Raw genomic sequence first — 14,874 nt, forward strand, 5'->3', positions numbered from 1 at the left:
ACAAGAAATGTCGACACACCTTAGGTCGACACCGGAAGGTCAACAGGCAGAAGATCGACAATACAGAAAGTGGACGTTGATTTTTTTTAAAAAATTCCCCACTGTGGTTCCAGAACAGGCGGTAGTTCAAGCCGTAACATCCACTAGGGCATGGAGGGAGGATAGCATTGTGAGCGCAGCGAGCCTAAAATAAATATGCCTAGAAAAATAGATGCCTAAAAAAATACATGTCGACCTTTTGCATTGTCGACCTTCGGGCCCTGTCCTAAGGTCGCCTAAAAAAAATACATGTCGACCATCTGCATTGTCGACCTAAGGATCCTGTCTCAGTCCCTGTCAACCTTCTGCCTGTCGACCTCTGGTGCCAACCTAAGGAGTGTCGACCTAACGATCCATACCCAGAAAGATACCTACAGTATGTATATATATATTTTATAAACTTTGGTGTCTACACCCATACTGTACATACAAAAGAGATATTTTAACAGATATCGCTCATTTTGACCATTTGGAGCGTTCTAATTTGTAATATATTTTAGTATCCCGCAGGTTGTTAATAAAGTCCTCAGTTGTTCTTCATGTACAGATGATGGTGAACATTGTTAATGAGGGCCATGCAGAATCCGCTCTCCCTGCCGCTGTTCATCGTGTGTATGCACTAGTCAAAGCCGGCAACCCGCAGTGTCCACGTTGTCCTGGATGATATCGCTGAGTACACACATCAAGGGTGATTCAGCAGTGAACGGTCCTCAGCGCCGGGGACTGATGGTGCGACTCTGCGCATGCGCATGGCCGATTATATGCATGTGCGTTCGGCCAGGTGGAGTTAAGCCACTCATTAATCAGCAAACAACCGCTGCTTAGCGAGTGGTACTGAATTAAGCCCATCGTGTAGTGTATAGCCAGCTGCACACTAGAAGATGGACAAAAGTTACCACAGGGGGTATTCATGCGCAGAAATGTGCTCTGGATCCAAGCTGCTGTGAATGAGTGGGGAAGTCAGTCCCACAATTTGTAAACAACAGAAAGAAAGGGTGACATTGCAGGGTATGAGGAGGAATTAATACACAAAATAGATGAGATCAATTAAAAATGATTATAGATGATAAATGAGGATGTAGGGATAAAATATCAAATCATAAAAGTATCATTCCTAGAGGTGTCCTCTGAGTAGGACACTATAGAACAATGCCTTCCAGATAATAAATCTCAACACTCCTCATCTATCATCTATAATAAATAATTTTTAATTGATCCCATGTATTTTATGTGTTAATTCCGCCTCATAACCAGCGCTATGACCCTTTCTGTTACACACTAGATGATTTTGTATTCAAAAATGATATCTCAATTTTCCTTGAGCTCCCAGGCAAACGATATAGTGCATACACCGTTAACATTATTGTTGAGTGATATCATTCTATCCCCACCCAGTAAATGCAGTCTTTGAATACAGTAAAAATGAGCTATATGTACAGACTACCGAGGACATTATTAATGACCCGTAGGAGCCAGCGTGCTTAATGATATTGCGCGTACAAACTAAGGGATATTACAAATGATAATGCTCAAAAGGGCCAAAAATGAGCAAAAAACGGTTTAAAATATTACGTAAGGTGTAAAGGGCTTCATCCATGGAGAGAGATAAAAGTGTAGAGTGATAAAGTCCCACCCAATCAACTCCTAACTACTGTGTCACAGGTTGGGTTTAAAAAAAATGACAGTGAGCTGGTTGGTACTTTGGGCCTGATTCAGACTTGTCAGCGCCGCCCTGCTGAACACCCGCTGTACGAGAACACATCCCCTCACATGCAAAGTCAGTCTAAACTGACGGAGATGGACGAAAGGGGGCGGGCGCTGATGTCATGGGGCGGGCACTAACATTATGTGACGTCAGCCACCCACCCTAAGCAGGCATCGGCCCGCCTGCACTCCCAGGGGAAATGTTTTCATGGAAACGTTTCCCTGCTCCAGCCCGGTGTCCGCACCCGCCCGTCCCCTCTGGAGTGAAACTTGCCAAAACCGTTCTTTCACCTCGTTTGCAGTGGACGGGGCCGAATTCGGACCATAACGAACGGACCTGAATCGGTCCCTTTATACAATTCGCACAGTTTGTATACAAGTAAGTACGTTTTGGGTTAGAGCATTTTATTTTTAAATACATAATTTATTACATACATTTCTTACAAATTTGCAAATAATACTAGAAACTCTTCTTTCAGTCCACATAACATTCATACAGAAATGCCAAGTACTGTATCTCAAGAAATTAGCCGAGCAATGCCAGGCACAGCAGATAGTTAAAAATAAAAGCATAGTACAAAGGAGAGAAAAAGCGTTTGAAGCATTGTATAGTCCGTTAATGCAGTGGTTTCAGATGTACCTGTCACTCAATCTAACAGGGATTTAGCAGGAATAAAGGTGTTAAAGGCTATCGGCCTTCTGAACATCACCTACTATACCTGCCCCCTATGTGAGAGTGGTGAATCAGAATTCAAACAAAAAACATCAGTATATGAAACTCTACATAACTGCTGTAAATTGTGATGTTGATTCGCAAGTATAGTAACAGATAGCAGGAAATGTGTCAGCAAGTAACAGTGCATGTGATTTGGCTGATAGCTGTGTGGTAGCATACACAGTGTGAACAGCCAGCATAACAGAGGAACACCACCACTTATTTCCTGTCCTTCATGTAGAATATAATAAAGAACATTACAAGATAACAGATGAACTTGCAGCAACAACAGTGAGTGTCACTGTTCCTAAAGTGATAATTATATTATAAACATACCTTTTCAACTCTCCTGGTTTTTGGGGAGCTGTCCCGCCATCGTGTCGCAGTAGGGCATTTGCCCTATTTCAGTTGCGGCTCTGTCAAATTACTGGAGACAGAGGGACTGGGGGCATGCCTCCATAGTGATGAAAGTGTGAGGCATGTCTCAAAACTGTGGCATTCACAAAAAGCACCATTTTGCCAATGCCCCATCCCCTTTTCAGGAGAGCTCGGGGAGGTGGTAGTGCCACCTTATTTTGAATGTTGGGAGTAGGGTGGCGAATCCCGTGATCGGTGGGATTTGGCCCCAAAATGTCCAGGATTTAAATCCTGGTATTAGAGTGTCCAATACTGGGATTTCGGGATTACTAATGCCGGGCAGCATTAGTTCTTGACCCGGCGTGCGGCCTGCGCAGTGTGACCTCTGACCAAATCACGCTGCGTAGGCTGCATTGCTGCGCCTCCGCTGCCAGAACCCTCCAACATACGACTTCTCCTGGCCATACACAAGGGGGGCTGAATACGCAACACCCCTTGCAGGAAAGTCTGGACTTCCGGCAAGGAAGCCAATTTCTTTTGGAAGAAAATTGAGAGGGCCGAAACTTGTACCTTAAAGGAACCCAAACGTAGGCCCAACTCCAAACCAGATTGCAGAAAATAAAGGAAGTGGTCCAATTTAAATTCTGCTGGTGAAAATTTCAACTGCTCACACCAGCCCACATATCTCCTCCAAATGTGCTGGTAATGTGGTTGTAATGTGTAGAAGTCACCGGTTTCCTGGCCTGAGTCGTCGTAGAGATGACTGACACATGCACTCCTTTGTGAGCTAAAATCTGCCGCTCAACTTCCAGGCCATTAAACATAGTTGCTCTAAGGCCTGGCAGACCAAAATACCTCACCCTGGTTTGGAGCTGTGGTGGGCTATGCTTTTTGGTCAAAGTCTGCGGCACCACTGCAGATGGCTTCAGGGTCAGGGTCCCGGTCAAAGTGCAAGTGCGTCCATAAAAGTGTCACTTTGACCGGGTTCAAAGAAAACTCGGATTCAATTGCTGTGGTCTTTTTATGTGATATAATAAAATTTGTTTTTAAATTGACAATTTATATACACATTTTTTTATGATATTCTGCGCCAAGCTATTCATATATTCTTTCTAATTGCAATCCTAAGGAGGTGGTGTTTCTCCCTCATGAATAAGCCGGCTGTAGTGTCATCATTTATTGCGCTTCATCCCTATCACAAGGAATTCCTTATCTGTTTTAACCAAGATGTCTTTTGCTCACAAACTTTTTACAATTACATTACCAAATGCTTTTCTTATATACCATACAACATATATTCATTACCTAAACAGAAGATATTTCCTTAAATGAAAACATGTACAAAATGTGTAATAGACTAAAAATATTCACCTCAGTCAGTCAGAATAAACTCACAACACTAATTGGGGTCTTGGCAAATTAAACATATAGAATTAGATTCGGCCCATCTGGTCTGCTCCTTTTTGGTAATCTCAAACCTATGTGTGCCTCAGTTCTGTGTAATGATATTCTTATGTGCCTTTCTACTATGCTTCTTTAAATCCACCCTCTCCTCCTTGTTGCCACCAGGACTGTAGACTGCTCTACAGTCCTGGTTAATTTTGAACCATCACATTTTTTTATTTTATTGTAAGTGATTTATCTGGCATGTATTCATTCTCTATGGGCTGGTAGGAATTCCTATTGATTATCCCACTACCCATTTTATATTAATATATTCATCAACATACAGTACAGCACAGCAGGCGGTCTATTTTCAATGGCCTTGGGCTGAAGTTGCACAGCTCAGACTGCAGCAGCAGGGCCACATCCAGGCCACAAAGAGTAAAAATTATAGTAACGGCCAACCTTACCTAGTACCTGTCCATCCTGTGCGTCTCCCTCATCCCAGCACTTTCTAGTCTGTGCTCTTTAAAGCCACCCTTCTCCTTCCTGTTCTTCCTTTACCTCTTTGAGTGGCACACAATAGTGTGTTGCCCGCGGAACATTTTCACTATACACTTTTTCCTCCGGGGAGTGACAGGTTACACTGCTCAATGCTAGTAGCTGCTCCAAGTTACACAACACCCTGGCTTTTAAGGCTAAGATAACTGATGACTGCCCCTCCCTCAACAGACTTAGGGCCAGATGTATCAAGCTTCAAAAAGTGATAACATGGAGAGTGATAAACAGCCAGCCAATTAGCACCTACCTGCCATGTTACAGGCTGGGTTTGAAAAATGTCAGACAGGAGCTGATTGGCTGGTTGTTTATCACTCTCCATTTTATCACTTTTGAAGCTTGATACATCTGGCCCTAAGGGCCTGATTGGTTTGCAAAAGCAAACTGCTGACAGTGACTACAATGCACAGGGGGTTCAGGTTGAGGACCATATAAACCCACTGGGCCAAACAAACCATAAGAAAAATGGCTCCTGAACTACGCTTACTAACCCAAAGGGTCAATACATTTTTACAAACTCTAACTGAGGCTAAAACTGCTTTTGATTCCTCAGCCCTGCTTTAGTTATACCAATGGGGTAGTAGAATCTCCATATTTTATTCATTCTGGACTTTTTTTGTGGTCAAATGAAGCCAATCATCATAGCTTCTTTGCTATAAGTCCTTGTGTTTCATTCCTATGTCCCTATAGATTATAAGCTTGCAGCAGGGCCCTCCTACCTCCAAGTCTGTCTGTTGTTACCCAGTTTGTTTAATCACTGTTGTTTCCAATTGTAAAGCGCAACGGAATCTGCCGTGCTATATATGAAACTGTAAATAAATAATAAATAAATAAGTTCATAAATGAAAATAAACCCCTAGCGTTTTATGTAATATTGCCGAAGTGTTAATTTACGTTCAGTAGGGTAGTTAAGGCTAGGTTAAACAAACTCTGACTATGGCATTCCCACCATGAACCAGGACATTTGTATGATGTGCACTAGGAAGTGAATTAACTACATCGGCGGTGCCATTGGAGAACGATATAGTGCATATACACTGACTGATATCGTTCATGATATCAGTCAGTGACATCACCTGCCCTCTGCTCTGTACATGCAGTCGCTGATATTGGCAGATTGAGCTCCATGTACAGAGATCAGGGAAGGTTATTAAAGATGCGCACCCCCGCATATTGAGCATATACACTGACCGATGTTCACAACACATTATTAACAATATCAGTATCGTGCATATCCATAACGATATATCGCCCAGTGTGTACCCAGCTTCAGAGAACTGAGCACAGACCAGTTCCTGTATGATCAAACAAGCTCAGGCTTCACAGTGGTATAGAAGTACCGTATATACTTGAGTATAAGTCAACCCAAATATAAGCCGAGGCACCTAAATTGACCACAAAACACTGGGAAAACTTATTGACCCAAGTATAAGCCTAGGGTGGGAAATGCAAAGGGTCTAGGGGCACACTGAGACACATTGTACAAGGTCTAGGGGCAAGTCCCCCTCTCCCTTCATCCCATAATTGCAGCTGGGTCTCCTGTCATTTTAGTTCCCCAGCTGGCAGGAATCTTACAGGATGAGCAGCCAAGTAAAGCGTGTGACAGGAAGGGAAGTGTAATATGTAATTACAGTCCATATAGAGGGAGGCACTAATCAGGAAGAGATGAGAGGGTCCCAGGTAATTGGGGCTGCGTGACTGCTGCAGAGCTGACGCTGCATGGGGTATGTATGCGCTGCATGTATTCCGCACTTACCATGGCAGCTCATGATCCCCAGTGCCAGAGCCATTGCTTCCCGATACTGGCTGCTCCTTACTCTCCTGCCCGGCATCACTTGGCGCGTCCTCCATTTCTGCCTCCGTGCTAGTTTCTGGCCAGCGCGACAGCAGCACAGAGGATGCAACATCATCAGCCTCCGCCAGGCCCCAGCGTCACCAGGCCTTGCCACCGGCTCTGAGTGAAGGACCAATTACTGTATACACCCGAGTATAAGCCAAGGGGGTACTTTTTCAGCATAAAAAATGTGCTGAAAAAGTCGGCTTATACTAGTATATACGGTACTCAGACTTGCTGATCAGTTCCCATCCATCTAAATGAGAAGCATTGTGGTGAATGGGATTTTAAGTATAGGATGGCAGGTTACTTAGGAGTTAATAATTTGTAACTGTGGGGTTGCTGATGATGCATAATTGAGGGGTGAATGATGGTGGAGGAAGAGGTTGGAGGATACCTGTAGATGGCATTATTTCATTATTATTATTATGATGATGAAGAGGTAATTGAGGGGCATGGTGATGACAGAAGGGGGTATTGTATAAATTGGTATTCTTCAGAGGAGATTATAATGTGGCAGAACAAAGAGGGTTAGAGGGGCAGTAATGATGAATATGTGTACAGGGCAGCATGGATGGTGTAATGGTTAGCATTACTGCCTCACATCGCTGAAGTAACTGTGCAGAGTTTGTATATTCTCCCCGTACTAACGTGGGTTTCCTCTGAGTACTCTGGTTTCCCCCAACAATCCAAAAATATACTTGTAGGTTTTTTGGCTCCTAACAAAGATTAACCCTAGAATGAATGTGTGTGCGTGTACATATGGAAGGGAATATAGATTGTAAACTCCACTGGGGCAGGGACTGATTCCAATATTCTCTGTAAAGTGCTGCGGAATACGTGTGCACTATATAAATAAATGTACAGAAAATCCAATAAAGGTTTGATAGGATTCAGATCCGCAGATTCAACTCACAAATGTTCATTGATAAGTGATTTAAGCTCCGCACTCCAACTTTGATATCCTGCTCTGTGAAGTTCTCATCAGGCTGTTGATGGAACTGGCTGATTGCTCCACAGGTTGTAATTTGCAGTCAATTGATCTGCAGATGCTCTGTCTGATCTTGCCTTGTACTTCAAATGAATGCATGAATCTATCTATACTGGAGTTTGCAGTACTACCCAATGTTGCCTTTGCTGATGATGTCTTTCCCTTGGAGTTGCATATGACATTAAGACACTGGTACTCATGAAATATTAGCAAGTTCATCTGTCTCAGTCACTGAAATTCCTGCCAAATGCATTCAAACTATCAAATCTGTTTAGCAGTCCCAGGTTCTACATTTGTAGCCATATTAACAGGCAAACAGGGCAGTCCAGCACTTTTATACGTGTCCCGGGCTAAGCTGGAATGCTATATACCTAACGTACGAATTACATTTGTCTGTCATGCCGTACTGAGCACAATTAAATAAACAGTTGCTTCATCTCTTGATTAATTAAAATCTTTCTTTCATGTGCAATTTAGATATTATACTGTTTAAATGTTACTGAAAGAGAGAAAATAATCACTACTGAATACAGATACAATCTCAGGAGAATATGCCTGACTATATGTATGCACGATACAGAGCTCATTGTTATGCCGCGGCTGTACTACCACTACTGCTAGTTTGGTTCTACACATTCTGCAAGGACTGAGTGGAATTTAAAACAATGGATTTAAACAAGTACTTTAGTTCATGAATGATAGATAAATATTAGTAGAAAGTGCTATAGAGAAGAGGGCAATGAATAATTTATTTGTTTAATTTCATGCTGAGATGTGGGTCTGCCAACAATAAAATCTCTACATTCTAATAGTAAAGGTCAGTGTGAAATGTCAGAGGTAATTTACATAGACACACAACCTAAATAACAGAAGTTAGTGACATAACTGTCTTTAAGATTTGTCAGCTGTTCTTGATTGTCACAGCTTAAATGTGAGCAGCTTCAAGATAAATGACAGAACTATAGTGTAAGTGTAAGTTGGGCCTATTTATGGCTCGCTACAGCCGGAGGCATCTATAATATGTGCTAATTTCCTTATTATTTTGGCTTATCATTTTCTCCATCCATTAAAAACTGTCCATTTTCTATTGTCTCCATGAGAAGTCTCTCTGGGTGTTCCCTTTAACATCTAAAATACTAAATCTGAAATTACCTTCAATGTTGTTGCCTAAGGTAAAATCCCTTCATGGACAACCCCATACGTACCAGCTTTACCCAAGCTCTCCACTCAGCATGAATAGATCATACTTACCTACCTGACCTCAGGGCCGGCAACAGAAATCTTGGGGCCCTGTACAATGATATTTCTGGGCTCCCCCCATGTAATCCCAACCCGACACAACCAACCCTCTTCTAGCATGTAGAACCTACTGGAAACATGAATAATTAAAGCGGAGGGGAGAGAGAGATAAAAGCAGAGAGAGATGGAGAATGGAGAGGAAATGGAGAAAGAGATGGAGGGAGACAGAGAAAGAGATGGAGGGAAAGAGAAATCTGGAATCAGGTGAAATCGGCCCCAAATCACATAGTGTATGGAGGCCTTTACTTTCTGGACAACTCCAGGGGCATGTACAAGATTTCACAAGTATTGCAAGATCTGTACATAACTTAGAGCAGCGGTGGGGAACCTCTGACCGGCGGGCTGTATACGGCCCCCGCAGCCGGTTTGTGCTGCCCACCCACCTGGCGGCTGTTCAGGGAGTCAAGTACAGGCGAAATCTCGCGAGAGCTACCGACCTCTCGCAAGATTTCCCCTGTACTTGACTCCCTGCACAGCCGCCGGACCACACAGGCCGGCGACTCTTAAACTGCAACAGATGCCGGAGCATGGGACGGCTGCCGCAGGGCAATTTGTGTTTTTTTTTTAAATATATATATATATATATATATATATATATATATATATATATATATATATATATATATATATATAGACAATCCAAATCTGCCGGCACTCAATGTATAAGGAAGCACATAAACAGCGGGCCCCGGTGCCCAATGAAAAATTCATACACAAACTCCAAAAAGAATGGCACTCCGGAGGCAAGAATACAGCATATAAAAAGCGTGTATTAAGAATTCAAGCTTTCGGGGTTTGATCCCCTTCGTCAGGATACACTACAGCTGTAGTGTATCCTGACGAAGGGGATCAAACCCCGAAAGCTTGAATTCTTAATACACGCTTTTTATATGCTGTATTCTTGCCTCCGGAGTGCCATTCTTTTTGGTGTTTGTATATATATATATATATATATATATATATATATATATATATATGCCTAGCAGCTGCCACAGCCAGGGGCAGTGCCAGAATCAATAGCTGTTGGAAAGGTGAATGCCACTAACCATACATTTTACGGCACACCGACACACGTAATTTTTTATTTAGCAGTGCCAATGACAGGGGCACATAGTGCCCCCATTATTTTTAACACATCACTGGCATAACATATATGGGGCAATGGTAACTACAACACATAACATGTGCAAATATTGATGTGGCACATAGTGCTTCTTCATACATGTCCTCCATAGGGGGGTATTTATTAGGTGCAATGAAACAGTGATTGCAATATGTATTTTACGGGGTATGAAATTAAATCGCCCGTAGAGAAGAATTTCCCCATTCAAAACCCACAGGTTCACTGAAACCTGTGTGTTCTCGCCTCATCCACCCCGAAAAGACAGCGCTTTTGAGGAATTATGTTTTGACTGCCCGTGGCAAAAGATACAAAATCCTTGATAAGCAGCAGCAACCCATCCAGTAAATGGCCCGTGCCCATCACAGCAGCCAGGATCGACAGGTAGGGTGCTGACCCACACCCATCCTTAGCTGTTAGCGGGAAGGGAGCCGATAATGTACCGTGGTTAACTCAATATACCCCATAGTTTCGCCCAGTGCGTACCCGGCTTTTAATGTTCCCCTGTAAGAACTAATACGTAACTATTTATTTATTAACAGTTTCTTATATAGCGCACACATATTCTGCAGCGCTTTACAGATATCTGACCATTTGCATCAGTCTCTGCCCCAGTGGAGGTTACAGTCAATATTTGCATTCAGTTAGTGATAAACAATAAGGACTGGCTCATAGTCAGTGTTTTAAATTAGCACAACAATGAATGGGCTCTGAGCAGACCAATCAAAGTCTTAAGGCCCATCATACACTATGCGATATGGGAACGATTTCACCCGATTCGGATGAATCGGGCAGTGAAATCGGCCCAAATCGCACTTGTAAACATCCCCTCCGATCCGATGCGCGGTCCCGTGCGCATCGGATCAGGGTCGGGAGGTCGGACGGGCTGCACATAAGATTTGCCAAATCTCATGTGCAGCCCAGCCCCGGAGCCGTGCGGAGGAACGGAAGCGGGCGGGGGATGCCGGCTATAGAGAGCCATGCAGGGGGAGGCTGCATATGGCGCAGGGCTGGAGGAAGCTGTTGCGGTGGGGTGACAGCGGGAGTAGGGAGAACTTGATTACTTGACGCTGGCTGCCGGGCAGCGCCGGGAGGAACAGATAACTTGAAAAAAAAAAATGCCCATAGAGATGACTAGCAAGCCATTGATTGGCTGAGACCTCTCTCAGCCAATCAGCGATTGGCTGAGAGAGGTCTCAGCCAATCAATGGCTTGCTAGTCATCTCTATGGGCATTTTTTTTTCAAGTTATCTGTTCCTCCCGGCGCTGCCCGGCAGCCAGCCTCATCAAGTTCTCCCTGCTCGCCTCCCGCTGTCACCCCACCGCAACAGCTTCCTCCTGCCCGGGTCCCTATGCAGCCTCTCCCTGCTCGGCTCTCAATTAGCCGGCATCCCCCGCCCGCTGCCGTCCCCCGCACGGCTCCCTCCTCCTGCAGCTCCCCGGGGACTGCATATGATAAATCCATGCGATTTATCATATGCAAACCTTGGCACATCAAGTGCCTAATCGTGTGTCCCCCTCCAGGGGAGTTGCAGGGGAAATCAGGTCCGACTTGTCCCTAGGACAAGTCGGACTAATGTATGGGGGCCTTAAAGGTGCCCACACACTAGAAAGATCTGCGATCGTAAGATGTGCGCATAAATTAGCCTTGAAATCTTTTTTCCGTCCTGGACAAAAGATTTCAGGCAAGCGCACGTCTTTACCAAAGATTTTTCTTAAGATCCCGTGTGTGTTCCTATGGTTAAATCTTCTGATCTTTTGTGCAGCACGTAAGATCAGAAGATTCAGCTAAAGATCCATGGGAGCGCGCATCGGACAGAAAGCGGACGATTTTCGACCGATTATCGGTAAACATCGGACGATATATCGGCCGATTTATCGGAAATCGGCCAATTGGCCCAAAAATCGTTCTAGTGTGTGGGCACCTTAACACAAATCTTGGTAAATAATTTTTGACGAATGTGCATGGAACATTGTCATGATGAAACAGGAAATAGCCTTCAGCCAAACTGCTGCCACAAAGCTGGAAGCAAACAATTCTGTAGAATATAATGGTATTATAGCAATAAGATTACCCTTCACTGGAAGGAACCAGGCCATACAATGAAACACAGCCCTAGACCATAATTAGTCCTCTGTTAAACTTTAAATTTGGTAGTACGTATTGAGAAAGGAAGCATTTTCTCCTGGCATCTGACAAACCAGATTAGTCAAGACAGTCAGATGGTGAAACAATTTATAATGCCAAAGAATGTGTATCCAGTGCCCCAGACCCCAATGGCGGTATACTATGAACCTATAATTCTCCCTGATGTCCTAAAAGACACCTATTACTTTATTCTACTTAGAAATTATGGATGTTTATCCATACTAAAGCTACTAAACTAACTCAATACACTAATTCTAAAGGTCCATACACACTGGGCGACTATGCCCAGTGTGTATGGACAGTGATGATCGCATTCATCACTGGGGGGGAAGCCACTCAGTGTATACACACACACCATGACCTCACCCTCTCCCTCCTCCCCTCCTTCATCTCCATACTCACCCGGCAACACTGAGTATTGACAATATTTTACAGTAAACACGTGTGAGCGCTATTAAAAGTACAACCACCTTCAAGTATTAGGTTAAGGTGAACAATGATACAAGGATATACAAATCGATAACATTTATTATGAGAAGACATCTGTTTGATTCCAATTCAATTCAATTGATGTATAACCGCAAGGACAGAACCCAACGCGTTTCATCTCCGAAGAGACTTCCTCAGGAGTATACAAGAAGAGCGGTATGTCGATCTAATGGAATCTTTAAAATTCGTAAAAGAAATTGGTGTCTCTATAGAGATCCGATATGATAGGGCATCGATAACGGCACTTGAAAAAGGTGGGGGATTTGAACCAGCGTCCAATTGAGCCTAGTGAGTCCTCCAGCTTCTAATCAGAAGTGTGATATATATCATGAAGGCCCTTGGCTATATCAAAAATCGTAAATGACATGTGGGAGCACAAATCGTTAAATATATTGAGTGTACACACTGGACGATAGTGTGAGCAATATCACTTAGAGGGACAGATTTATTAAGCTATGTAAAGAGATAAAGTGGCTGGTACTTTATTACCAGATGGTTTCCCACCATCAGTGTCAAGCTTCAACAAATAGTTTAGTTTTGCTTTTTTCAACAAGGGGCTGGGAAAACAGCTAAGCCCCGCCCCGTATTTTGAGTGGCCCACAGCCAATCAAAGAAAATGGATGACCCTCGATATGTTAAAACATTGATGGTCATCCATTGCACTTATACACTGTCGATGGGCAGTTGTACTTTTGCCATCGATGGCAACCATTGAGGCATAGGCAACTATAGCCATCCCTACTAAATTCAAGTGGGCTAAGGGACCCTGTCATGTGACAGGGGAGGAGAGGGGGTGGAGAGAGGAGGAGCAAGGCCGGTACAAGGGGCCACGCTTTGGGCATAGTGGCTCGCTCAGCTCACCACCTGGTTACAGAAGGCAACCAGTGGATAGTGAAGGAGCAAGCCCCCCTGGCCTTGCTCCTCGCCATGAGCGTGAAATTTCCTTTAGCCTACTACAATATAGCAACTACCATGCAGTCAGTGAGTGGACAATCTACAAAGGGTCAACATACCTTAGGTCGACACAAGCTTATTGTCAACATATGCAAGGGGGGGAGGGGCTCTCCCTGTGACTGTCACCAGGGAGAGAAGTAGGGAGAATAAAGCCTTCCTGTATGGTCCGGATATGTAGCAAACACCGGAACCGTAATCTCCCCTTTCCCATGTCCCTGGTGAAAGCTATCACAAGCATCCCCCCAGGCAAGACACCCCCGGGGTTTGGTCCGATGTTTACTTAGTCCCGGTTTATACTATCCATGCCGGAGATCGCGGTCAGGGTGTGCTATGACAGGTCTCTTTATTTGTTTCATAGAACAATAATATTCCCCAGCGCGTGACAGTGCAGGATAACGCGCCCCGTCCCCTACCTCAGGGAAGCAGCGGTGCCCCGGCCCTTCCAGTGGTGAGCGGCAGCGGAAACAGACAGGAGCGGGCGCCCGGTGACGTGTCAGGACCGCAGCCGGCGGCTACACTGGGGACATAGGTGCGGGTGTTAATATATTACACAGCGTGCTGCTGCGGAACTCATAGCGGGTGTGACGGCCGCAAACAGCACACACAGGCGGCGGCGCCCGACACAGCTTCCGCACCGTGGACGGTCAAAAGTAATACAACCGTCAAACTAGTTCGAGAAGCCAATCAGAGCTCTTCTCTTATGCGTCTTCAAAGTGGTTACAGACGGCAGTTATGCCACGATTGGCTAAGTTTAAAGCAGCTTTCGTGACTGGCTGCTGCAAGGTCCGGAGCGTGCATGGTTACCATAGCGCCGCTTTCGGCTTCCGGGATGGAGTGTGTGGCTGTGCCATTATCAGCAGCAGTAGCTTCAGTTACCTGGTGACCCCCGGCACACAGCCCGCCGCACACCGGCACCAGGTACGTGTTCTTATTCTTGTTAGACCAGCCTCTGCTCCCGTGTGTGCACCACGCTTATATTTTGTGTAACTGGGGCAGGGGGCATGTGCCAGCCCAGCTCATCCTAGCCGCAGTACATATGTAGTGCTGGGGCACACGTGAGGGGTACTTTATTCCTGGTACTTTATCACTGGCCAATCAGCTCCTAACTGTCCCTTTTTAAAAGTACTAGGCACTTTATCACTTCTCTTCCCTTATGACTGCTTCCTACATCTGGTCAGAGTGAAATTAGGCAACCTGTGGCTACAAGCGGGGACTAAGGGCTGTTTTTACATGCTCCTGCTGATGCCGGGCGGCAAAACCCAGAAAGGCCAAGAAGCCGTGC

The 14,874-nt window shown here is 44.6% G+C and overlaps 2 protein-coding genes across 4 annotated transcripts in view; one reads left to right on the top strand and one right to left on the bottom strand.

Annotated features, from left to right (window-relative positions):
- LOC146060561 (UPF0462 protein C4orf33 homolog) overlaps positions 1–14,252 on the bottom strand; it is a 43,967-nt gene extending 29,715 nt beyond the window's left edge. Inside the window, exon 1 of one of the 2 annotated variants that reach the window (XM_083173925.1) lies at positions 14,006–14,252. Coding sequence is in view for 1 of the 2 variants with exons in the window: in XM_083173917.1 (XP_083030043.1) it covers positions 6,513–6,515 (3 nt within the window). In the remaining variant the exon portion in view is untranslated. Of the gene's footprint in view, positions 1–6,512; positions 6,646–14,005 lie in introns of those variants that run through there. The other variant, XM_083173917.1, reaches the window with a different exon arrangement.
- Positions 13,625–14,874, top strand: part of SCLT1 (sodium channel and clathrin linker 1) — a 165,434-nt gene continuing 164,184 nt past the window's right edge. Inside the window, exon 1 of one of the 2 annotated variants that reach the window (XM_083173905.1) lies at positions 13,625–14,510. The gene's annotated coding sequence lies outside the window, so the exon portion shown is untranslated. The remainder of the gene's footprint in view (positions 14,511–14,874) is intronic. The other variant, XM_083173895.1, reaches the window with a different exon arrangement.

The sequence above is a fragment of the Crinia signifera genome, chromosome 1 (genome assembly GCF_055691185.1).
Source record: "Crinia signifera chromosome 1, ASM5569118v1, whole genome shotgun sequence".
NCBI classification, from domain to species: Eukaryota; Metazoa; Chordata; class Amphibia; order Anura; family Myobatrachidae; genus Crinia; species Crinia signifera.